At 41.0% G+C, this 27,707-nt stretch overlaps 1 protein-coding gene across 2 annotated transcripts in view; it reads left to right on the top strand.

Moving 5' to 3' along the window:
• CASTOR2 (cytosolic arginine sensor for mTORC1 subunit 2) overlaps positions 1 to 27,707 on the top strand; it is a 196,375-nt gene that overhangs the window by 142,532 nt on the left and 26,136 nt on the right. The window contains exons 3-5 of one of the 2 annotated variants that reach the window (XM_073665154.1): positions 8,850 to 9,043; positions 19,994 to 20,150; positions 21,932 to 22,055. In XM_073665154.1, coding sequence (XP_073521255.1) covers positions 8,850 to 9,043; positions 19,994 to 20,150; positions 21,932 to 22,055 — 475 coding nt within the window. The remainder of the gene's footprint in view (positions 1 to 8,849; positions 9,044 to 19,993; positions 20,151 to 21,931; positions 22,056 to 27,707) is intronic. The other variant, XM_073665155.1, reaches the window with a different exon arrangement.

Here is a 27,707-nt window from a genome sequence, read left to right on the forward strand (position 1 = left end):
TTTGGGAAAGCACTTAAATCAAAGAAAGATGTTTTTTTTTTTGTTTTTTTTATTACAGATAATTTTTTTTCATTAATCTTGTTGCCGTTTTGTGATATATATCGTTGACCACACTGCCTATTTTTTTCTAGTTTTAATGGGGGGGTGTTCTATTTTCTTCAATTTGTGTATGTAATTAATTATAGTTAATAAAATTATATTTATTTGTATGTCTTTATTTATTATTATAGTATTCTTTTGGAGAGTTAATTATAGATTTGTAACAGCATACGAATGACGTCTGTGTGCTGTTTTCATGGGATCATTGACCTGCATCAGCGAGTTTGATCTGCAACACGGATCATATTAGAACATGTCTCAGGTTTTTTGTTGCAGACAATCAGGACAGGAGAAAAAGCCCATTCATTGTAACGGGACCATAAACTATCTTCAAAAATAGCATAGCACACGTACCAAAAACTGATCTGTGAAACCCGCCTCAATAGACGTTGTAAATCGTTTTAATTAGTGACACCAATTTCCCAAGGGAGCAGCTGGGTTTAATGCACCAATAGACTTTGCCTGATTATAGGTTTTAAATTGAGTCTGATTTCTGCAGAGTAGAATTCTTCAGATGAGCTGTCACTCCTTTCATAATGACACCTTTAATTCATCTGCCTTAATCTAATAATTGTGTTGGTTTTTACATCATGTTTTGAATCCAGCGGGAAATCCGCTTCCGGGCCTAGGGTGAATAAAGTGACAAAACTGATGGAAATAAATGCACGGGGTAAAATTAGAGACTTCATGTGTCATAAATAATGGGTCTACTTGCCAAGGAGATCTTTTCACCGATGACAGAGAGAAGGATGAAGCGTAAAATTGCCAGAAGTTCTGTTCCAAAGTATCAGCTGAAATTTTCCTCAAGCTAGTGGGCTATCAATGTCCTAATGTATCTTCTGGTGACTTTCGTAAAGGTCTTGGAGATTTTTAGGTGAAGTACTGAAGTGGTGTCTGACCGTGTCACAGCACATTGTTTGCCCTGTAAGATATCTTGTACATGTATTGATCCATGTAAGCCCAGGGATTCTCTCCAGGAAAACAATATAACAGGACAGTTTGTGAAAATCATCTAGCTTGCAGCGGCAAGCATTACACAAGGCTGTAAGATAAGAAATACACTAAACAAGCTGTAGTTGTGAGTCGGTGACTGTAGCAAAGGGTGAATACGGAGTATTGCGCTCTAACACGTGAGCTTCTATGATATCTAGATTTTTTAGCATTTGGGATGTTTCCACTTTACTGAATGGATACATGAGTCATACTTATACCAATAGAAAATTCCAGAAAACACTGATATATTGAGTTATTCTTGGACCAGGGAAATGGTGGATGGGGTAAAATGAGAAATCCTTTACTGGTACTTATTGAAGCCCTATGTCATGTACTTACCCACCTCAGGCCCTAAACTAAGCATAACACCAATATCAGTATTGCCACTTTACTAGGAAAGTCTGTTAAAGGGAACCTGTCGCTGGATTCATGCTGCCCAAACTACATCCAGCATGAGTCAAAGCCTAATTGCACCATTGCAGTCAGATATATCTCTTTGTGAATCGTTCTGGAGTTTCAGATAAAATATAGTTTAAAGATCTGGCCAGGGACTATAGGAAGAGACGAGACGAGACTAGTCTGGTGCGACCCACGTCTGGCTTCTCCCATCGATGCTTGAGGAAAATGACAGGTCTCACAGAAGAAACCTGTCAATTATCTGGAGTGGCACTGAGAAAAGCCAACCTATGGTCCACAGCTGGATCTTCAAAATCATGAAGCTAGACTCTTACAGATGCTGTCCTTGGTTTAGACCGCATGAATCAAGAGACGGGTTCCATTTAAGAGCACTGTCCTATCATTAAAGATCATATTCATTGTGCAAATCTTAAAGGGGCTGTACACTACTATTTAAAATATTCCAAAGCATTTTTATGATGAAAAGCAACTTCTTTATAATTACCTCCCTCTGCCTTTTCTGCCTGTGAGCGGCTCTGTCACTGGCCGCGCACAGACATCACGTGACCCCCCGTCTATTGAGGCGTGACTCAGCGCTGGGGTCCCTGGGCTGGCTGCTGGGTTGTGGGCAGGGTTATCCCCCCCCCCCCCCCCCCCGCGTCACACCCAGCATCCACCGCGCGTTTTCCCAATGAATGGGGAGAGGGAGAACACGCAGTGGATGCTGGGTATGATGCGCGGGAATAACCCTGCCCACAACCCAGCAGCGACCGTGGAACGCGGAAGAGAGAGACCCCCGGCTGCAGCCTGGACTTGTTGTGACGTCAGCGGATGTCCGAGCCGGCTGCAGCCGGGGGTCACGTGATGCCAGTGATAGTGCCACTCACAGGCAGAAAAGGCAGAGGGAGGTAATTACAAAGAAGCTGCTTTTCATCATAAAAACGCTTTGGCATATTTTACATAGTAGTGGACAACCCCTTTAAAGATGGAACAATATTTGCTATTTACATGAAGAATTCTTACATTCACTTATATAATATGAACGCCCACCTAATGGGCGTACAGGTGGACACTATTGCTCCATGTCGAGCCCCTGCAAAGTGATCACTGCAGCGCAGCCCCTGCTGGTCAGAGAAGGAACAGCGCTTCTGCAGTAGCATGGCAATATAGCTAAGAAAACTCCTGCAGAAGGGACTATATTGTCATAGATAAACAGTGGTGGGAGGTGTATACTTAGGATGCTATTCGTCATTAGCATGTGAGTCCCCTTTGTAAAGATCATAAAAATTTGCATTAAATAAAAAGTTGATATCTCTGGAACTGTATGACCAATTTAAAAAAAAACTGAATACTCAAGGAGGCAGTAGAATAGAATAAGAGCAAAAGTTGGCCACTTTTGACCTGCTGACTGGTCCCCTTTGACGGTATTTTTATATCACTGATATTTGGTGCTATGTCATTCAAGAATAATTCTACATTGATGTTGATTCCTCACAGTTTAGTAAGACGTATGTTCTTAAAGAAAATCCCCAAGCTTATTGGACATATACTTCATTAAAAGAAACCTGTTACCTCGAGAGATTCTATTTACTGCATATAAATAACATTTTTCAAGGTGACCGGTTCACTAAAATAATAAATGTGGGCCAGAGAGTGTGGCACTGTTGTTTTCAGGGGACACTGCAGCCTTACATTTGTGCCACTAATTTGCAGTTTTTACAACATTACTTCGGGTGCTTTTTTTAATATGTTTGTATGAATGGAGACCTCCATTAAGTTTGCTCTTGTAAACTTGTTTATCTGATCCTTTGCTTCAAACCTTGTTATAATGACATGAATTGAGTTTGCCTAAAAAAGGAAATGCATTAGCGCTAGTGACGTAGTAGATGGCCACAGAGCTACTTGACAACCTCTAAACGTTATTAGTGACTGTCCTCTCCTGGGTTCAGCTCTTCAGAGTACAAAACGGAGTCGTTGTAGAGGTCAGACTGATTCATGCAAGAAGATTTTTCCCATTTACTAAATCTTTTATTCTGCATCTAATTTAAGGGTAAATTCTCACAGGGTTGATTTGCTGAGGATTTTACCTGTGTATTAGTGGAGGTAAAATTCACAGTGGAATACGGTAGCAGGCAAGAGATTACAAATCCCAACCGCTTGCTGCTAAAATTTTCCATATGGAATTTTACCTATAGTGCCGCTTCCAAAATCCAGACTGCAGGTCAACTTTAGTGACGATTTTTCACTGCAGATTACCCCCCTTTTTAATGGTTCATGCATGACATCTGCAGCAAAAACTGCATATTATGCATGATTGCAGCCTTGTGTGCAGCTGTCTTTAGTCTTTTACCTTTATCCCATATATGCCATGCATAAGAGATTTCTCATATGACCCTTAAATCATTGTCACATAAGAACACTGGTTTGTTCAGTGGCAACGGTTTCCATCTTGGCCAATATAAATGAATTGCCTCATCATAGTCAGTTGCTTTCAGAATAAAGTCGCCATGTGAATCAGCTTATAAATGCAGGTCTAGATCCCTTGGTCTACACAAAGAAAGGATTCCAAAAGATCTAAACAAACTGGAACTGTGGACAGCAACTAACAGAATGCATTTCTCCTTGTTAAAAACCAAAGTCCTACATCTGGGCAGGAAAAATTAAAACAGCATATACAGAATGGGAGGAATAGGGCTAAGCAACAGCACATGTGAAAAGACTTAGGTATACTAATAGATCATAGACTGAACATGAGTCAACAGTGTGATGCAGCAGCAAAAAAAGGCAAATATAATTCTGGGATGTATTAACAGACGCATACAGTCTAGATCACATGAAGTCATTATCCCCCTCTACTCCTCTTTGATCAGGCCTCATCTGGAATACTGTGTCCAGTTCTGGGCACCACATTTTAAAAATAAAACATAGAAAAATTGGAGCAAGTTCAGAGAAGAGAAACCAGAATGGTGACCGGTCTGCAAACAATGTCCTATGAGGAGTGATTAGAGGATTTGGGAATGTTTAGCTCTAGAAAGACTAGAAGCAATGTGATAAAACTGAAAGGGGGAAGATACAGATTAGATATTAGAAAAAACTTTTTGACAGTGAGGGTGATTAACAAGTGGAACAGGCTGCCATGAGAGGTGGTGAGTTCCCCTTTAATGAAAGTCTTCAAATAGAGGTTGGGCAGAAATCTGTCTGAGATAGTTTAGTGAATCCTGCATTGACCAGGTGACCCTGGAGGTCCCCTCCAACTCTAACATTATATGATCTCAGCTCAGCTGATTTTTGCCTGCATAAGCCATATCTACATAGGAAAAATGTACTACTACATGGCGCATGGCTAGTGTCATGGAGGGTAGTGTCCCTAGTATAGGCCCTCCCTCTATGACTTCAATATTTCCCAACAGAAAATATGGACATGTGTCTTTATTTATAGGACAATTCTTTATCATGAACTGTTCACTAAACCGCTTTGCTTCAGATATACGATAATCAATTGGAATTTTGTACATTAAGAGCGGTTTCTGTAAATACATTATTAAAAAGTTACATAACATTTCATTATACAGTGAAGAACCTTTATTCAAATTAGTCATCAATTTCAAGACCTCTGCCTAATATCAGTGAAAAGGAAAATTTGGTTTATCCTCAAATGTTGAAATCTGTGCCGATAATGTCCACATTACACAGGTGCAGGGCCGTCTCTGGAAAGGAACCCTGCAGTTTTGTGATCCGGATTAGTTTTCTGCCTGGAGATGTAAACATGAACGTTTCTATCCAGTGATGGACAGCAAGCAGAGAATTTGAAATTGGTAAAAAAGAAATAGTGTATGGATAGTGATGATGTCTCAGGAAATTAGGACAGAATATTTTTGAAATGACACAAGTACTTTTAATGTATCCCTTTATTAGGTTAAGCTTTAAGGGGTGCATACTTGAGCTCTGAGGGGGTATCAAAGATCTTTTTGGTGCATAAGTTACCAGTATTATAAATGAAACAAGCTAGGTGGGAACAATATTACAGATGTGGTTTCAGACTCCGCTTCCGTGTCTGTCAGCCCATCTGATTAGTCCAGATTGTGAATCAAAGATTTGTGTATGTGTGTGTGTGTGTGTGTGTATGTATGTATGTATGTATGTATGTGTACATATATGACATGCAGGGCCGACGTCAGCACCCGGGCAAGTGCCGGGGGCCCTGAGCAAGTGGGGGGGGCCCACTCGTCAACGGGGACCCCTGCACACTGTGGGCCCATACTGTATGGAGCTATATATAGGGTCCATTATACTGTATTCAGCTATATATGGGGTCCATTATACTGTATTGCGCAATATATGGGGTCCGTTATACTGTATGGAGCATTATATGGGGTCCGTTATTCTGTATGGTGCATTATATGTGGTCCGTTATTTTGTATGGAGCAATATAGGAGGCACTTTTTTTTTTTTTATAGCGCCATTTATTCCATGGCACTTTACATGTGAAAAAGGGGTATACATAGCAAAACCAATTACAATAAACTTAAATAAAAACATGACGGTGACTGGTACAGGAGGAGAGAGAGGACCCTGCCCGCGAGGGCTCACAATCTACAAGTATACTGTATAGAGCATTATATGGGGTCTATTATTCTGTATGGAGCATTATATGAGGCTCATTATACTATTTGGAGCATTATATGGGGTCATTATTCTGTATGGAGCATTATATGGAGTATATTATTCTGTATGGAGCATTATATGGGGTCTATTATTCTGTATGGAGCAATATATGAGGCGCATTGTATGGGGCTCATTATTTTGTATGAAGCAATATTTGAGGCGCATTATATTGGTTCCATTATTCTGTATGGAGAATTATATGGAGTCCCTTATTCTGAATGAAGCAATATATGGGGCCCATTATATTGTATGGAGCATTATATGGGACCCATTATTGTGTATGGAGCATTATATCAGGTCCATTATTCTGTGTAGAGCATTATATGGGGCTCGCGATACTGTATGGAGGACTATGTGATGACCATAATACTGTATGGAGGACTATACTGTCCGGTCTAAAATGAAAACTATTGACTCCCCCCAGGGCACGCACTGTGCGCTGCTAGGATTCACGAGTTTCTGTGCTATTGTAGAATTTACAATATCACTCATGTAAGTAGTAAGTGAAATCTTTGGCACTGACCTATATCTATATTCCTCTGCAGTATCTATGTATCATGAATTGTGGTATGTGTTAAAAGGAGCCCCTTGAGACTCTTTCATCCGAGGCCCACAAAAACCTGAAGCTGGCCCTGATAATGTATGTATATGTATGCATATATGATGTTTTTGTGTATGTATGTGTGTGTGTGTATATATTATATATTATATTCTATTCTATTCTGTAAAGGTAGAGGACAGATAACAAATTTCCCTCCGATTGAATTAGTCCTCTCTGTTGTGAACCCACTGCACTCAGATGTCAGTGCTGACTCCCAAACCCGGACTGAAAGTGAACATATCCGCCTAGCAACTAGATCATTTGCTCTGGAAAGAGAACAACAAGTGGGTTATGGTGTACACCATTTACTGAGATGAGTGTACTGAAAAGCTTTGTGCTTAAAGGTCAATATGTATATTTTTTAAATTACATGTTTTGGAGGAACATTTATTTTATTGGACATACAGTACTTAGAAAAATATTGTTTTCTGTAGAGCTTCTCATAATTAAGGATACAGAAAAAGTCAATATAACTGGAAATGTAAGAAGAATTTTTCGAAGTCTACAATCTGAGTTTTTATTAAATGTTTGCATAGCTTCTAAACATAAAAAGAACATGTCTTACAAAAAAGGCCTTATTCAGTTTTGCTGATTGATGTAAACATAAAGTATTGCAATCTAGAATATCGAGACAAAAAAAATTGTATAGTTCTTGAGCCCAAAAATTTTCTGATCCTTAAATAGATATTGGAGGACATTGAAGCTTGACATCCACATTAGATTTGCTGTCAGTCGATCGTTCAGCCGACAACCATCTTGGTCGACTCTCCCATACACAGGAGCGCATCCTTGGCTGAGCTCTCCTGTGTTCTCTGAGAAAGACATCAACTGACACATCGATCAGCAGCTTATCTCTGGGAGAACAAAGCGATCAGCAGTTCGAAATTGGACGTATCTTTGTGAGAGCGGTCAACCAGACAAGTTGAACTTCACCTCATACACTAGAGTGTTGGCTGAACTTATCGATATTGGCAGGTTTGGCTAACCTTAGTCTAATGTGTATTACTCTGCACTCTCTAAGGGTGCCATGAAGTAGTCTTAGACACGTGGTTTCAGTGGTATATCATTTGTGTTTTTGGTGTAGTTCTTCTAAAACATTTAATTTGTTATCTACAGTATATGTGCTGTGAATTAGGAGTCCAGCGTATTCATGATCTGTTGGTTTCACCTTGCTCTTTCACCATTGACAAATTCCCCCTTATGACTGATCACATTATTTCAATGAACAATCAATGGTATGAGCCCACATCTAATAAATACCTTGGTTGTTCGTACTCTACCGTTGCCATGCATAAGTGATACAACTTTGAAATCAGTATGTCAGACACTAATTTGTGAAAGTTTTTCTTTTACAGTTTTGTAATAAGTCCCATTTAAGAGGTTTTGGAGACAATTCACATTTAATGAGCAGAAAAAAATGACCATGCAATGTATTATTTAGGCCGGCTTCACACGTCCGACATTCATGGTCCAAGTCCAGACCAGATCTCCTGAACTGAACTCAACAGCTTTTTATATGACTGGCTTTTGAGATCGAATCAAAAGACCTCTGGGCCGCCCGGACATCAGACATTATTTTCTGTACTTGGACTGTGAATTTTGGAAGTGTGAAACTGGTCTTAGTGTGAGCACTTCTTCTCTTCAGGATATGTGATTAGTGCACAATCCCTTCAAAAGATAACTGAACCCCAATGTGAATGATAAAGTCCATAGACTAATCTGCAAAAATTTTTGGCCGAATTTTCTGCATGTTACTCAAGTGGGCCGTCTTGTATAAAACCTGAACAGGACTTAAGGGTTAATTTCCTGCTGATCTCTTCAATTTTTGACTGGTCAAGTGTAGAAGACATAAAGCTTAGTCAATGCACCTGGTATAACTACCCACATGCCATACTGCAGGCAGGATTTTTTTGGGGTGTGTTCTCTGTTTTATTTTTCACGAGAAGTCCAAGTCATGTCCTATTGATTTGAATTGTACTAACTACCAGAAAGGATCTATTGGTCTCTTTTTACCAATTTTAAATAAAGAGCAATAAATGCATATTCTAAGCTGTATACATTTTTAACAGAGTTTCTCTTTTATCTTTCTTCACAGAACTCCCATCTTCAGAACATTTAAGTGTAGCAGATGCAACATGGTTAGCCCTTAATGTCGTCTCGGGAGGTGGAAGCTCCTCCAGCTCCCAGCCAATTGGAGTGACCAAAATAGCCAAGTCGGTCATAGCACCACTTGCAGACCAGAACATCTCCGTGTTTATGTTATCCACCTATCAAACAGACTTTATATTGGTAAGACTTTTGAATGCTTTTAATTTTCTTTTTTCTTTTTTGTTTTTATAAATTAAAGGGGCTATTCGGGGTTTTTTTTTTAATTGATGCCGGATCCTCAAGCCATTAATGATAAATTGGTTGAGAGTTGGCACCTCCTGAACATACCCACACCATTTTGAGAAGGTGAAAAATGGGATCCAGAATAGAGGAATGGTGCCATAGATGACTATAGTTTTAACACATATAATCAAATTTACAAGCTTCTTTTCTCTTGACAACCCCTTTATAAAGTATATGCAGGATCGGTGATGGCTTACTGATCTTTGGTTGTTCCCCCACTGGGACAAATGCCTATCGGCAGATCTGGGAACGTTTATCCCTGTTACAAAATGAAGCAGCAAGTCGGAAAATCAACCGCCGTTCCATTAATTGTCTGTGAGGCTGCCAGAAAATGCTAAGCTTAGCGCTCAGCAGCCCTATAGGAAATAAATAGGGCTGCAGTCAAGCAATGTGTATTGCAGCTCCTTTCTAAGATGCATAAAAATCTCATGTTCTGCTGATTGGTGCCGGTCCCAGCTATAGGACCCAACCGATCAAGTTATCACCTATCCTAATAGATGATAACTTGTTTTCAATGGACAACCTCTTTTATTGGTTAATCAATCACCTTTCCAATGTAAACATCCATGTAAAAGTTGGAAAATTTGGGTTTAGACACCTGGACTATGTTCAAATTTGTGTTCGACGTTCCATTTTATCCGGTCCCTTTTTTGGGACAGTCTGAATTAATGTCAAAAACAGATCTGTTGTATAAGTTATGCAAACTGAAGCAATGGGACCCCATTGATTGCTATTGATCCTTCTGGGGTTCTGGGGTCCACCTGATTTCCATTATATGTCGGTTTTTACAAGGAAAGCAAAAGGGCATCAGTCATGACTAGTGTTGAGCGATACCTTCCGATATCAGGAAATATTGTATCGGATTGGATCGGACTGATACCCAAAAAGTATCGGATATCGCCGATTCCGATACCGGAAACCAATGCAAGTCAATGGGACACAAATATTGGAATGAAAATAAACCCTTTCTTTCCTTGTAGGTTAATTCTACATGAAGTAAAACAACTAAGAATAATGTAGAATGTATTACGCGAAAAGCCGGCAATTCATCAGCGGCATACACCGGTACCCGACAATTTACAACAGAAAGAGTAGAGTATCACACATAGATTAGATAGATAGAAACATGTCAGTCACATATATATGAAGTACAGTGATAGTGTTGGTTACTGTACTTGTCATTTAGTGTAAAGGATTTATTTAAAAATATAATAGTGTTTTCATGCACCGTCTCTTTAAAAAAGCCGGCCGGCAATTTAGCATCTGTACCCGACAATTTAGAATAGAAGGAATAGAGAATCATACATAGATTAGATAGATAGAAACATGTCAGTCATATATATATGAAGTACAGTGACAGTGTTGATTACTGTACTTGTCATTTAGTGTTAAAATAAAGGATTTATTTAAAAAAAAATTGGCGTGGGGTTCCCCTTAATTTTAGGCTCTAGCGGAGGTTAAGCAGACGGCTGGGGCAGATGTTTGAAGCCTGGGAAGGGGGTAATACCCACGGAGCTTCCCAGGCTACTAATATGAGCCCCCAGCTGAATACCTAGCCTTTACTAGCTATTAAAATGGGGGACCCCCTCAAAAAAATTACGTGGGGTCCCCCCTAATTTAATAGCTAGCAAAGGCTAGGCAGACAGCTGGGGGCTGATATTAATAGCCCAGGAAGGGTGCCATGAATATTGCCCCCCTCCCAGGCTAGAAACACCAGCCGTCAGCCGCTCCAGAAATGGCGCATCCATAGGATGCGCCAATTCTGGCACTTAGCCTCGCTCTTCCCACTGCCCTGTAGCGGTGGCAGTGGGGTAATAGGGTTGGGGTTGATGTCAGCTTATAATGCCAGCTGACATCAAGCCCAGGTTAGTAATGGAGAGGCGTCTATAAGACACCCCCATTACTAACCCCATAGTCAAAGTTAAAAAAAAAAACACAAACACCCAGAATAAAGTCCTTTAATTGAAATAAACACACAATTCTTTATTGTTCTAAATTAAACTCTACTTACCATCACGCCCATTCCAGCTGAAGCCAACGATCTCCTGCAATAAAAGAAAAATAATAAAGCAACCTCATCCTTACCTTTCCATGGTTCCCAGGACAGCTTCAGTTCTGCTACATCGAGATGACAGGCTGGACCGCAGCAGAACGCTGCCATCCAGCCTGTCATCCCGCAGACACTGAGAAGCGCAGGCATGCTTGCGCTCCTCAGTGTCTCTCTGTGACGGCATCCAGATGAGCCGAGTTCATGTCCAATGAACTCAGCTCACCTCATGCACGTCACTGACAGCGTGGGAGAATTCTCCTGCACTCAGCGCTTCAGCGTGAGAATTTTCCCACGCTGTCAGTGACGTGCATGAGGTGAGCTGAGTTCATTGGACATGACCTCACCTCATTCACGTCACTGACAGCGTGGGAAAATTCTCACGCTGAAGCGCTGAGTGCAGGAGAATTTTCCCACGCTGTCAGGGACGTGCATGAGGTGAGCCGAGTTCATTGGACATGACCTCGGCTCATCTTTATGCCGTCACAGAGAGACACTGAGGAGCGCAAGCAAGCCTGCGCTTCTCAGTGTCTGCGGGATGACAGGCTGGATGGCAGCGTTCTGCTGCGGTCCAGCCTGTCATCTCGATGTAGCAGAGCTGAAGCTGTCGTGGGAACCATGGAAAGGTAAGGATGAGGTTGCTTTATTATTTTTCTTTTATTGCAGGAGATTGTTGGCTTCAGCTGGAATGGGCGTGATGGTAAGTAGAGTTTAATTTAGAACAATAAAGAATTGTGTGTTTATTTCAATTAAAGGACTTTTTTCTGGGTGTTGTGTTTTTTTTAAATACTTTACTAGAAATTCATGGTGGTCATGTCTAATATTGGCGTGACCCCATGAATTTTGGGCTTAGGGCCAGCTGATAATGCCAAGCTGGCCCTAACCCCTTTATTACCCAGTGAGCCACCGCATCAGGGCCCTGGATGAGTTGGGTACAGCGCCAGAAGATGGCGCTTCTATGAACGCGCCATTTTCCGGGGTGGCTGTGGACTGCCATTTGCAGTGGGTGGGGCCCAGAAAGCTTGGGCCTCCCTACGCTGCGGATTCCAGACCCCAGCTGCCTAGCTGTACCTGGCTGGACACAAAAATAGGGCGAAGCCCCACGTATTTTTTTTTTAAATTATTTCTTGAAATTCATGAAATAATTAAGAAAAAAAGGGCTTCCCTATATTGTTGTGTCCAACCAGGTACAAATAGGCAGCTGGTGGTTGGGGGCAGCCCGTTCCTGCCTGCTGTACCTGGCTGGACACAAATATAGTGCGAAGCCCCACGTCAATTTTTTTTTAATTATTTCATGAAATAATTTTTTTAAAAAAGGGCTTCCCTATATTGTTGTGTCCGGCCAGGTACAAATAGGCAGCTGGTGGTTGGGGGCAGCCCGTTCCTGCCTGCTGTACCTGGCTGGACGCAAATATAGGGCGAAGCCCCACATCAATTTTTTTTTAATTGTTTCATGAATTTCCTGAAATAATTAAAAAAAAATTGACGTGGGACTTCGCACTATATTTGTGTCCAGCCAGGTACAGCAGGCAGGAACGGGCTGCGCCCAACCACCAGCTGCCTATTTGTACCTGGCCGGACACAACAATATAGGGAAGCCCTTTTTTTCTTTATTATTTAATGAATTTCATGAAATAATTAAAAAAAAAAATACGTGGGGCTTCTCCCTATTTGTGTGTCCAGCCAGGTACAACTAGGCAGCTGGGGGATGGAATCTGCAGCGCAGGGAGGCCCAAGCTTTCTGCCCCCCCCCCCCCCCGGTGCAAATTGCAGTCCGCAGCCACCCCGGAAAATGGCGCGTTCATAGAAGCTGGATGCTGTACCTGGCTGGCATACAAAAATATGGCAAAGCCCACGTCAAAATTTTTGGGAAAAATTAATTAAAAAATAAATAATAATTTAGGGACTGCATCTTTATTAACTCCTCAAATGTCATTTAGTGTTAAAATAAAGGATTTATTTAAAAAAAAATTGGCGTGGGATCCCCCATAATTTTAGGCTCTAGCGGAGGTTAAGCAGACGGCTGGGGCAGATGTTTGAAGCCTGGGAAGTGGGTAATACCCACGGAGCTTCCCAGACTACTAATATCAGCCCCCAGCTGAATACCTAGCCTTTACTAGCTATTAAAATGGGGGACCCCCCCCAAAAAAATGATGTGGGGTACCCCCTATTTAATAGCTAGCAAAGGCTAGGCAGACAGCTGGGGGCTGATATTAATAGCCCAGGAAGGGTGCCATGAATATTGGCCCCCTCCCAGGCTAGAAACACCAGTCATCAGCCACCCCAGAAATGGCGCATCCATAGGATGCGCCAACTCTGGCACTTTGCCTCGCTCTTCCACGATGCCCTGGTGCGGTGGCAGGGGGTAATAGGGTTGGGGTTCATGTCAGCGCCAGCTGCCATGAAGCCCAGGTTAGTAATGATGGGCGTCTATAAGACACCCCCATTACTAACCTACAAAGTGTTAAAAAGAAAAAACACACTACACCCAGAAAAAAATAATTTATTTGAAATAAAACGCACAATTTTATTTAATTCTTAGTTTACTACAAAAAAATAGTTACCTGTCCACGTTCCAGCGCTGATCTCCCATGCACAGCTGTCACATCTGGAGATGGTGACAGCTGTGCATGGCTGCTGTAAGCTCACACTGCCGGGAACACGTCCGCTCCCGGCAGCGGAAGCCCCTGACTGAGGTCACCGGAGTGCATTCAGGCAGCGCAGCTCCGGAGACCTCCTTTACGGCACTGCTGTACCGTGGGAATTTCTCACGGTACAGCAGGGCCGTAAAGGAGCTAACCGGAGCAGCGCTGCCTGAACTCCGGCGAACCCGCTTATGCAATGACGGGGCTGCTTTACGGCCCCATCATTCTAGCGGCGGCAGCGGTTCAGAGCGGTCACATTCTATGTGGCTGCTCTAAACTGGAGATCATCGTGGGACACACGTGGACTACTACGGAGGGGTAAGGATAAGGTTGTGGTTTATTATTTTATATTTTATTACAGGAGATCGATGGCTTCGGGGAATTAGGTGTAGTTTTTTATTTTAGGTGGCGATTGGCGGGGACAGGTAATGTATGAACTAATTTATTGTAGGTAACCACTGGCCACCAATGACATGTATTTAAAATTTATTGGGGAAACAGTAGGGCAATTTAAATAACAGGATCAGGCTGATGGGAACTACTGCTCCCATCGAGCTGATCCTGCTGGCACGAGTGGACGGGGGACAGACATAGGCCGATGGGAGTAGTAGTGTCACATCGGCCTATGTCTGCCTGCACGCACACATCCGCACACACCCGCAGACATCGCACAGACACCGCACACACCCACAGACATCGCACAGACACCGCACACACTCGCAGACATCGCACAGACACCCCGCACACACTCGCAGACACACGCACAGACACCCACACACACCAATCATGACGGGCTGATCGTCTGGGAGGTGAGGCTGACCTGTGCGGCCGTGGGAAAGTTCATGTGAGTTCATGCAATGCAGTCAAGCATGAACTCACGTAAACCCTCTGAGGGCACCGCGGCTACTTCAAATGAACAGCTGATCAGCATCACCTGATACCTCAGCTGTTCATTTGAAATAACCGGCGGGAAAGCGCAGCACAGAATGGGAAAGCCGGCGGTGAAGTCTTTTCACTGCCGGCTTCCCCGCCCGGGTCCTTCGCTCCCCGCTCCTTGGTGCTGCGCTCCCCGCCCGGTCCTAACTTACGATCGGGATGGGAGGTGGCGAGGGGAGCGGAGGATCGGGGTGGGAGGCTGCGGGGAAGCAGTATGGGGCTGTGTGATTGTTTAAAAGCCGGCGGCTTTTTACCGCCCGCCGGCTTTTAAACGATCAGGAGAATTCTCCCACGCTGGGATGGCATTCTGATGACAGGCTGAATCGCAGCTGAGCGCTGCCATCCAGCTTGTCATCCTTCAGAGACACTGCAGAGCGCAGGCATTATGGGAACTTCAGATTCCGGTATTCGATATTGTAAAAGTATCGGAATTCCGATACCGCGAATATCGGCCGATACCCGATATTTCAGTATTGGAATGCTCAACACTAGTCATGACTTTTTCTTCTGTACCAGGAAACTGATGCATAACAGAACCCAGATGGATCTTATCGTAAACAATTGGGTCCCTCTGCTTTCATTTGCATCTGTTATGCATCTGATGCATTTTTTTTACCTTTATTTTATATGTATGTTCCTAAAAACGTAATAGACTAATGGAATGTCAAAACGCAAATGTGATCATAGTCAAAGTAGTCTCAAAAGCTTTTCAGTTTGCCATTAAAAGCTATCCACAACTGAAGACTTTCAATCTGTATCATTTATCTTTTCATACAGGATACGTAGTAGTACTTATTCAGTAAATGTCATTTGTGAAATATTCTTATTATGCAGTGTCAGTATAAACAAAAATTGAGTGGTAGGGGGTATTTAGAGCACCATTCTAAATCTTTACCTTTAGTTTTGGATGTGTGGTGCAAGTCTTTTTTTTTTTTTTCCTATAGTTGTATTGGATATATTTACCCACATATGAAAAAAACTAAGCACACCTTCTTTGAATTCTGTTTTAGGCTATGTGCCCACGATGCAGAAATGCTCTGGATTTTTCCTGAGCGTTTCTGCATCTCCCTGGCAGAAAAAAACACATGCGGATTGTACATGCGGATTGTACATGCGGATTGTACATGCTTATTGTACATGTGGATTGTACATACGGATTGTACATGCGTTTTTCCTGCCAGGGACAAGCGGATGTGAAGCGTTCTTCACTTGCATTTCCGCATGTGGGTTGACAAGCGCTTTCCAAGCAATTTTAGCATCACTTGGAAAGTGCTTGACAACTTGGTCACATTATATAAATCCATGCAACCGTCTTGGATTTATATAGTGTGACCAAGTTAATAGTTGAAAAAAAGATTAAAAATAGTAAAAAATAATAATAAAAAAACATTATACTCACCTTCTGATGGCCCCCTGTCTTTTCTCCGCTGCGTCCTGTCTTCCTGGTGTCTCGCGGTGGTCTGAAAGGACCTGCCATGACGTCATTTAGTCATGTGACAGGCCACGCTACCTCCGACGTCAGCGGTCGCGTGACCCGTCACATGACTAAATGACATCATGGCAGGTCCTTTTAGACTATTGCGAGCCATAGAAGAGACCGGATGCAGCGGAGAAAAGACCGGGGGCCATCAGAAGGTAAGTATAATGTATTTTTTTATTTAAATTTTTTTTTTTTTTTTAACAGGTACTATGGTACCCGGGTCTGGAGGAGAGTCTCGTCTTCTCCAGGCCCGGGTACAATCCGCACATTGAATCCCTTAATATCCGCATATGCACATGTAGTCATGCGGATATTAAGCGATTCAATGCAAGTCAATGGCGGCAAAAACGCTGCATTTACGCAAAATAATTGGTAGTGCTGCGGATAATCCGCAGCGGAAATTTCCGCAGCATGTGCACAGCACATGCGGATTATCATTGGGGGACATGGCAGACCCTCTACCAAGCGTTTTTTAAGCGTTTCTGCAGCGGAATTGCCGCTTCGGAAACGCTTAAAAACCGCATAGTGGGCACACAGCCTTAGTCCTTTTGAACTTATGAAATTAAGAAATGCAATCCTCAGATGAGCAACAACATATGAAACATGACACTGTCATTATTTAATTAACAAAAACTAAGTGTGAACGTAGCAGTATTTGAAAAACCAAGTGCACTTATTGAATCAATATCTTCTAGAACCACCTTTAGCTGCAATAAGTTGAAGTAATAGTTTTCTGCATGATTTTATCAGTCTCTCACATCGTTCTGGAGGAATTTTGGACCATTATTTTTGACAGCTTTACTTGTGTTCATTGAGGTTTGTTGGTATTTGGTTATGCACAGCTCTATTACAGTCTCACCACAGCATTTCAAATGGGTTGAGGTCTGGATTTTTACTGGGCTATTGCTGCAACACCTTGATTTTTTTTTGTTGGTCCCTTTGTTGTAGGTTTGCTGGTATGCTAGTGGTCATTGTCTTGTTGCATGACCCAGTTTCACTCAAACCTTAGCTTTTGCATGGATGGCCTCACATTGGACTCTAGAGTGCTTTAGTATACAGACGAGTTCATGGTTAAGTCAGTGACTGCAAGGTGCCCAAGTCCTGTGACTGCAAAACCAGCCTAAATCATCACCTCTTCACTACTGTGCTTGACAGCTGTTTGTGCTGATTGTCGTCTGTATTTGGTTTTTGCCAAATGTGGTTCTGGGCATTATGGCCAAAGATCTCCGTCTTTACCTCATCTGTCCAAAGGACATTATTTTGGAAGTCTTGTGGTTTGTTTAGAAACTTTAGCCATTCTCTCATGATCTTTTTAGAAAAAAAGAGAGGCTTTCTACAAGCAACCCATCCAAACAAGCCATACTTTAACCCCTCAGTTTTTTTTTCAGTTTCACTGAGCATTGCATGTTCCGACCTTGGGGTGACTTTTTTGGGATGTCCACTCTTGGGAACATTGTTTTGAATGTTTTCTGCTTGTGAATAAAGTTTCTACCACTATAATGATGGACATCAAATTGTTTCCAAATTGCCTTCTAACCCTTCCCAGGATGATGGGCAGCAAGAATTGCTTTTCTAAGATTAGTGCTGATGCCGTTCCTACGTAATATTATGTTAATACATGCCTGAATGCTGCAGACCAGCAAATTACCCAAAATGTCTGGTTTTATAGAAGTGGTCACACTTACTGAGGAACAATTAATCAATGGTATTTGATTAGCAGCACATGATTGTTATTTAATTTCTTAACTCCTATGAAAGCAGTAAGGGAATACCTAATTTTTGATACATTACTTCTAAATTTTGGTCTAGTTTTTGTTAAATAATAACACTGTAATTGTCATTTGTTTTTCTGTTCCATTGAGGTTGTTTTAACCTAATTTTTAAGGTCTTCTAAGGAAAAGAAGACCTTTTAATCTTCTTAAACCATAACATTCAAAGAAAGTGTATTTAGTATTTCTCCTATATATGTGTATATATATGTAATATCTGTATGTGATATAAAACATTTTTTTCCAAATGGTTTTAACTCCTTAGGAACATAGACTGTTTTGGCATTAAGGATACAGATATTTTTTTCTTAGTTTCTTCGTCATCTTGTTCCAAAATTCATAACTTTTTTCTATCAACATGTTGACGGGGTTTTTTTTGTAGGACTTTGAATAGTTTTTAATCGCATCACTTTGGGGAACATGCAACTTTTTCACACCTGGACGCAGATTAGGTTCTCAAGCTAGCGCCATACATTTATAGCACAAGACGGAAAGACATTCATTAGAATAAAATACACTGCAAGATGCTCCATTCCATACAGTCTCAATTCTGACATCCTCTTCTAACTGGGTTAGTCTCCAATCTCTTTATTTCTTCTCCTAAGTTATTGTTCACTCTTAAAGAAGCACCCCTCCCATCAAAGTTTTTATCCTCTTAATATATTGCAGTCATTGTATTATATGGCACTGTGTACTGACAATTGCTCATTTTGCTTTTCTACCCAGTTAATTATTCTGTTTTCCACTAGGTCTATGACAAACTGACTAGCTGAATACTTCTAATTTGTATGTTGAAACAGGAATTCTATTTTCCCTGTATGAGTTATGGGTCACTGCAAAAGTCACTGGCAGGGGGGAGGAGGAAGCACTGGGTCAGGAGTTGAAGAGGGGAATGATTCATGCAGGGAAAAGAGACTTCCTGTTTCTACATAGAGCAGAGAAAAGAGAAGAATTAGCTGGGTAGAAAGGCAAAATGAGCAATTGTAAGAATACAGTGCGATATAATAGGACGATTGCAATATATTAAGAGGATAAAAACTTTGATGAGAGTGCTTCTTTAAATCTTATTAAAATAAAAAAGCATCAACTTCAACAGATTTGACCTTCCATAATTGTTATAAAGAGGGGCTGGAGATTTGACCCGACATTAAACCGACTGTTGTAATTGAGAGTAGAGCAATATATTGCAATACATGCAAGCTGCCAAACAAAACATTACATTTTTTTACCTAAAATCAATGGCAAAAATGTTTTATATAACATTTATACAATGCATAAAAAAAACATAAAGGCGTCTGTAATCTTAACGTTTCATAAGTTGAAAGGTGGGATCTCCATGGATCTGATTATTTTTTTTCCAGCAAATCCCATAGATGCTCTATCAAATAGAGATCTGGGGCATTTTGAGGCCAAGTCAATACCTTGAAAGGAATCTGTAACCCATGATTTTGCTACCCCATCTGAGAGCAGTGTGTATACAAACCTTCAGGATGTCAGACCCAACAACTCTTAATCAGTACAATAATACAATCAAGAAGAAATGGCATTCCAGGAAAAATTACTAAAGAATTTATTTTTAATAACTCTACGTTCCAGCAATTTTCTGCTTCTTCATAGCTTCAAAATGACTGAAATATTGCTGTAACACTGGGTGATTAAATCTTGAATCTTCTCTGAATTTTCCTGGAGCTGTGTTTCTTCTTGCTTGTGTTCTTCTGTTGCTCTATGGTCCACCTTACTGCACACTTACCCATTGTTGTTGCTTTCAGCTGTGGTTATGGGTTGACATGAGCATTTTGACTTGTCAGAGGCTCCCCTAAACATGTGTATTAGGATAATTTTATTCACTTGACTTTGTTACTGGCTTAATGTTGTAGGATTGTAGAAAATTAACTTTTGTGAATTGTAGGAAAGTGAATTGCCATCCTGTGAATAATAAAAAGCTGACAGTTCATTTATTTTTTCTTTCAGGTACGCGAGAGGGATCTGCCTTTTGTGATGCACACACTGGCTGCAGAATTTACCATTTTGCAGGTGGTGAATGGAGAAACTGTAGCTGCTGATAATCTTGGAGTAACAAATGGATTTGTGAAACCCAAGCTTGGTATGAACCATGCAAAAACAAAAGGTCATGGAAACATTTCTAAAAAAAAAATGCAGAATTTCTACAGAAGTGACATATATAATGGCTGTAGAAGATTAGTTTGTGCTCTCTGACCTGCATAAAGCAGCCAATGTAAAATCTATACATGTGCAACCCCAATTCCAAAAAAAATGGATGCTGTGTAAAATGTAAAGAAAACAAGAAAGCAATGATTTAGAAATCTTATTCGATTCAAAACAGAACTTAGAACACATATAAGAAGATAAAAGTTAGACATTTTTCCGTTTTATTTGAAAAAATTAACTTATTTAGAATCTTATGGCACCAATACACCTCAAAAAAGTTGGACAGGGCCCTGCCCACTATTGTATACATCTTCTTTTTACAACAGTCTATAAACGCCTGGGAATTGAGGAGACCAATTATTGGAGTTTTATGAAAGGAATGTTGTCTCATTCTTGTTTAATGTAGGATTCTAGCAACTCAACAGTCCTAGGTTTCTTTTGCTGGATTTTTTGTTTCAAAATGCACCAAATTTTTCCTATTGGTGAAGGTCTGGATTACAGACAGCCAGTTCTACACCCGAATTCTTCTTCTGCAAGCCATGCTGTTGTGATAGATGCAGTATGGTTTAGCATTGTTTTGCTGAAATTTGCAAGTTCTTCCCTGAAATAGACATTGTCTGGATGGGAGCATATGTTGTTCTAAAACCTTGATTTTGCTCAGTAGTGATAGTACCTTTCAAGATATGTAAGCTGCCCATGCTTTAGGCACTAATGCAGTCTCATACCATCAGAAATAGAGGCTTTTTAATTATACACTGATAACAAGCTGAATGGTCACTTTCGTTTTGAGACATTACAGGATTCGTTGTCCATGGTTCCCATAAAGAATTTCATATTTTGATTCATCTTCATTTTATGTTGAGGAACATTTTCTGAAATTGTTCCATACTTTTTTGGTGCAATTTTTTCACAAATTGGTGAACCTCTGACCACCTTTGCTTCTGTGAGACTCTGCCTCTCTAACATGCTGTTTTTAAAACAGTCATGTGAAAATTTACCCTTCCATCTGTTTTTCATTTGTATTACTTACTTTTTAATTTGTGAAAAAGATTAAGCTGTACTCAGTATATGAAATAAAAAAAAATTCTTCTTTATTAGAATCCTCTAAAACATGCAGGCACGATGATAGCTTGCACAATGTGAGTAAACAATGGCCGTTTCCGCTTATTAATACACTTCTAAAATTACTTTTTTAGCCTTTTGTTAACCATGTCCCATCTTTTTTTAAGATGCGTTGCTCTAGTCAATTTTTAAATGAGTTATTATTTTTTTCAAATGAAATGGAAAAATGTATAACTTTCAAATTATAATTTGTTTTCTATGTTCTGTTGTGAATAAAATATGGCTATAAGAGATTTCCAAATCATTGGTCATCTTGTTTTCTTTACTTTTTATATTGCGTCCCAACTTTTTTGCAATTGGAGTTGTACATGCTTAGTTCCTGCAATCAAAATATGCTTGATATAATGCATGAGCAGAGCATGAGTAATAACTGTTGTTGCTGTATTGTGGATACAGTGGTCAGATATAGCAATTTCTATTAGATAAGTGCATTTCTCTGGCAACAAATTGGCATTATATGGCTTATCCCCTACATGATAAAATACAATACAGTACTTTTATAAGTGACACACATTATTTTGTTGAAGTATAATCTTATACCAGCTATACAGAGATAACATATTTTGTGTTATATATTTTGTCCTAACTTTATCAATTCTGTACTGTTTCATCCATTAGTTCAGAGGCCAGTTATCCACCCACTTTCCAGTCCAAGCAATATGTTCTGTGTTACCAGCCTGGATCCCTATACCCTTCCAAGTGTGACTACACTCCTAATGGATGTTATGTTTTACTCCAATGGGTATGTACCTGGAAATGTTGGTTGTTGGTATTAACCCCTGTTCTTCATTGTTTAATATTCACTGATTTTTTGCTCTAGCCTTGTCCCAATGGAGCGTCCATATTTTTTTTTACATTTTTTTAATACAAGTCATAGAATCATAGAATGTTAGAGTTGGAGGGGACCTCCAGGGTCGTCATGTCCAACCTCCCGCTCAATGCAGTATTCACTAAACCATCTCAGACAGATCTCTGTCCAGCTTCTGTTTGAATACTTCCATTGAAGAAGAACTCACCACCTCTTGTGGCAGCCTGTTCCACTCATTGATCACCCTCACTATCAAAAAGCTTTTTCTAATATCTAATCTGTATGTTCTCCCTTTTAGTTTCATTACATTGCTTCTCGCGTTTCTATGTGCAAATAAGAATAAAGATTATCTTTCTACACTGTTATATCCCTTCAGAGATTTGTACACGGCTATTAGGTCTCCTCTTAGTCTTCTTTTTTGCAAGCTAAACATTACTAGATCCTTTAACTGTTCCTCGTAGGATATAGTTTGCAGTCCACTCACCATCCTGGTAGCTCTTCTCTGAACTTGCTCCTTTTTTTTATGTCTTTTTTAAAACGTGGTGCCCAGAACTGGACACAGTATTCCAGTAGAGGTCTGACCAAGGAGGAATAGAGGGGGGTAATTACTTCACGTGATCTAGACTATGATTTTCTTAATACATCCCAGAACTGTTTGCCTTTTTTTTGCTGCTGTATCACACCTTGACTCATGTGCAGTCTGTGATTTATTAGTATACCTAAGTCTTTTTCACACATGCTGTTGCTTAGTTCTATTCCTCCAATTCTGTTGATGTAATTTTTGTTTTTCTTTCCCAGATGTAGAATCTTGTATTTTTGCTGTTAAAGCACACCTGTCAGCAGGATTATGCTTAGTAAACCACATACACTGTCAGTTGGGTGCCGTTATACTGAGTAAAATGATACCTTTGATGATGAAATCCGTCCAGTGATTCTGTTATAATCTTTATTTTCAGTTCTGCCATAATGACATGCATGTGCTCTGGTGCTCTTCTTATATATTCATGTATTCCTGTCTGTGTCTTGTGACTGGTCACTGTGCTTTCAGTGACCAGCCTACTATTTTATATACGGACTTTGTAATTTCTGTGTCACATTGAAATTTACATTCCCAAAATGGCCGCCAGCGCATGCGCAGTAGCATCTCTCAATTACCAATAGATGCTGCTGCCCACTTGCGGGCGTCCTTTTGCTTTTGGAAAAAGAATTTGGGTGCAGCAATATGGCGCCACGCATGCGCAGTATCATCTCTCGGCAACCGACAAATACTACTACGCGGGCAGCGGCGGCCATATTGCTGCAGGCAAATTTCTTTTCCCTCCAGCAACATGGTGCCGCTAGCTGTGCTTAGCTACTGCGCACACGCAGATGCCATTTTGCTAGAGGAAAAAGAGATTTGCCTGCAGCTTTATGGCCCCCGCCACCCGCGCTTGCGCAGTAGCATTTCTCAACCACCGAGAGATGCTACTCTGCATACGCGGCGCCATATTGCTGCACCCAATTTCTTTTTCGTGAAGACAAATGGTGCGTGCGCAGTAGCATCTTGACAACCAAAAGATGCTACTGCGCATGCGCAGGCCGCGTCGGCCATATTGGGGATGTAAATTTTCACTTTTGAGCAGAAATTACACAGGCAATATTTAAAACAGTAGGCTGGTCACAGTGACCTGTTTAAAGGCAGAGATAGGAATACATGAATACATAAGCAGAGCACCAGAGCACATGCATATCATTATGGCAGACCTGAAAATAAAGATTATAAAAGAATCACTGGATGGATTTCATCATCATATTAATCAGTGTAACAGCGCACACCTGACTGTGTATGTAGTTTACTAAGCACAATCCTGCTTGCAGGTGGCTTTAAATACCATTCTATAAGTTGCTGCCCAAAGTTCAAGCTTATCTAGATCCTTCTAAATCCTTTCTCTGTCTTCTCTAGTGTTAGCTATTCTAGCTTGGCATAGTCTGCAAATTTGATTAGTATACCTTCAGTTCCCTTATCTAGATCATTTATTAAAATGAAGATTGAACACACTGGCGTTCACAAACAGTTGGTGGTTAAAGCTGCTGGTAGTTTGGCAGGTCTTGTGTGTATGCCTGTCTGAAAAAGGATTGGAATATGGCAAAAATGACTATTAAAGGTGAATAAAGGGTGGGTCTTAAAGCAAGTGTATGAATAGATACAATAGGGTAATCTAATAGATAGGTGATAGAGAGGACGTGTGGGTGACTTCACAAAAATAGGGTACACAACATTATGTGAATACAAAAAAATAGTAAACATATTCAGCGTGCCCAGAACAGGTCACAGACCTCACAAAGAAGATTCACAGCCAGCAGATCTTATAAAGTAATGTGCTTCATAGATAGTTATTGTAATAATGTGAGTGAGGTACTTACTTAGGTAAAGATCCTGTGGCTTCCAGTGAGGCACTGAGCCAGTACCAGGGTCCTGGTTGAGCAGGCAATATGCTGCATGACCAGACGGTATGTGCTGCGGGAGTAGGCAATGTGACCCTCCTTGCGGCTTGCGAAGGTGTTCAATGGCAGCGCTCTCCGGCTGGAAGCGCTGTCGCTGGATCGCAAAGCAAGCAGGGGCGTGGCAAACGAAGAAGAAGACATGGTCCTTTACTCCACTTACCCACAAACAGGTGGGCTTAAGGATTTTTTATATTGCGATCCAGCGGCAGCGCTTCCGGCCGGAGTGATTTTTTGTAATCACATTATGTTGTGTACCCTCACATTACTGATGGTATTACCCACCATCACTATTTTTGTGAAGTCACACAGACATCCTCTCTATCCGCTACCTATTAGATTACCCTATTGTATCTATTCATATACCTGCTTTAAGACCTATCATTTATAAAAATGTTGAACAATACTGGGGCCAGGACAGAGCCTTGTGGTACCCCACTTGAAACACACTTCCAATTGGAAGTGCAACCATTTATTACCACTCCTTGAGAACAATCGCTGAGCCAATTATGAATCCACCTAACCGTAGCCTTGTCAATAGCATACTTGGTCATTTTTTCAATAAGGATAGTATGAAATCCTTTATCAAATGCTTTGCTGAAGTCGAGATAGACTATATCTTATATGTATTTCCCTGATCCACCCAGTCAGAAGGAAATTAGATTAGTCTGGCATGACTTGTTTGCTACAAACCCATGCTGGCTCTGGTTAATTACTGTATTCTTATCCAAGTACTTACATACATGCTGTTTAATCATTTGTTCAAAGATCTTTCCTGGTATAGAAGTAAGGCTCACTGGCTTGTAATTTCCTGGCTCCATCTTCTTTCCTTTTTTGAAGATGGGGACATTTCCCTTCTCCAATCTCTTGCAACTTCTCCTGTTCTTCAGGATTTTTCAAAGATTCTGGCTAGTGGTTCTGCAATTTCCTCTGCTATCGCTTTCAGTACCCTAGGATGTAATTTATCTGGACCAGGAGATTTAAATTAATTTAAATTAGCTTAGTGTTCTCTCACCATTTCTCTGTTTATAGATAGTGTGGATTCTTTTATTCCTTTGATAGGACAGTGAAGATCAGTTGATCTTACATTTGGTTTCTTAGAGAACACAGATGCAAGATAGGAATTTAAACGTTCGGCCTTCTCAAGATCACTTTTGACCACTTCACCGTTTTCATTCTGTAAAAATCCTATAACATCTTTGACTTTTCTTTTTGCTGTTGACATAACCCCAAAATCCTTTTTTATTTCTTTGGGTCTTCCTTCCAAGCCTCGCTTCATTACTTGCTTTAGCTCTTCTAATGCTTGCCCTGCATTCCCTGTAGACAGCAATATATTCTTCTTTAAAGCGCACCTGTCATCAGGATTGTGCTTAGTAAACTACATACACTGCCAGGTTGGCGACATTACACTGAGTAAAATGATACCTTTGATGATATCCGTCCTGTGGTTCTTTTATAATCTTTATTTTCATTTCTGACATAATGATATGCTCGTGCTTAAGGCGGCCTTTGGGGAGGGGCTGTAACTGGTGCTCTGCTTATGTATTCCTATCTCTGCCTTCTGACAGGTCATTGTGCTTTCAGTGACCTGCCTACTATTTTAAATACTGCCTGCGTAATTTGTGTGCCACACATGAAATTTGCCTGAACCAAAATGGCCCCTGCATGCGCAGTAGCATCTCTCTGTTGCCAAGAGATGCTACTGCGCACACCTGGGCGCAATTTTACTGGAGGAAAATGAATTTACCTGCAGCAATATGGCGCCACGTGCCGCGCATGCGCACTAGCATCTCTTGGCAATCGAGAAATGCTACTGCACAAGCGTGGGCGGCGGGGGCTATATTGCTGCAGGCAAATTACTTTTTCCTCCAGCAAAATGGCGCCGCTAGCGGTGTTTGCGCAGTAGCATCTATCTGCAAGCGATAGATGCTACTGCGCAGGCGGGGGTGCCATTTTGCTCGGCGAAAAATAAATTTGCCTTCAGCAATATGGCGCCCTCTCAGTTTCCGAGAGATGCTACTGTGCATGCGCGGCGCCATATTGCTGCAGGTAAATTCTTTTTACTCCAGCAAAATGGCGCCGGCGCGTGCGCTGTAGCATCTATCGCTAGCGGCGCCATTATGATGGAGGAAAAAGAAATTTGCCTGCAGCAATATGGTCCCCGCCGCCCGCGCTTGTGCAGTAGCATTTCTTGGCAACCGAAAGATGCTACTGCTCATGGTCGGTCTGCATGGGCCATTTTGGTGCATGTAAATTTCATGTGTGGCACACAAATTGCATAGGCAGTATTTAAAATAGTAGGCAGGTCACTGAAGGCACAGTGACCTGTCAGAAGTCAGAAATATGAATACGTAAGCAGAGCACCAATTACAGCCCTGCCCCAAAGCACGATGCCTCATTATCTCCAAATCGAAAGTAAAGATTACACAAGAACCACAGGACAGATTTAATCAACAAAGGTATCATTTTACTCAGTATAATGTCGCCCACCTGGCAGTGTATGTGGTTCACTAAGCACAATCCTGCTGTCAGGTGCGCTTTAAATATGCCCCCCTCATTCCATTTGATAAACATTTCTTTTTTTCCTTTTTAGCAAGTGTTTAGGTTCTGTGTTCATCCATCCTCATCTCTTTAAATGCTTCCAATTCTTCCTTCTTTTCTGGATTGTTACTGATTGTGCAGTGAGAATTTCATTTAGTCCTCGCAGGTCTTCTTCCTCTTGTAATCCAAAACTCGAGGATAGCATGATCGCTGCCTCATAAATTCCCAGCCACCTTTACTTCCTCAACCATTTCCTCCTTATTGGTAAGAATTGGGTCCAAGATGGCAGATCTTCTTGTTCTGTCTTCTACCTTTTGAAAGATAAAGTTGTCAGCGAGAGAAGATAAGAATTTTCTGGACCCATTACTTCTGCCTGAGAGAGATTTCCAACAAATATCTGGATAGTTAACATCTCCAATGATCACTATGTCGTACTTTTTTTTAGAGCAAAGACATCTGAAGTAAAAAGAGTTCATTCATATCTTCCCTCTGCCCAGGTGGCCTATAGTAAACACATACAATAGTGTCCTTTCTGGTCTTCTTTCCTTGTATTTTTACCCAAAC

Source organism: Phyllobates terribilis, unplaced genomic scaffold (genome assembly GCF_046119375.1).
Source record: "Phyllobates terribilis strain yellow unplaced genomic scaffold, ASM4611937v1 Scaffold_2__4_contigs__length_985480577, whole genome shotgun sequence".
NCBI classification, from domain to species: domain Eukaryota; kingdom Metazoa; phylum Chordata; class Amphibia; order Anura; family Dendrobatidae; genus Phyllobates; species Phyllobates terribilis.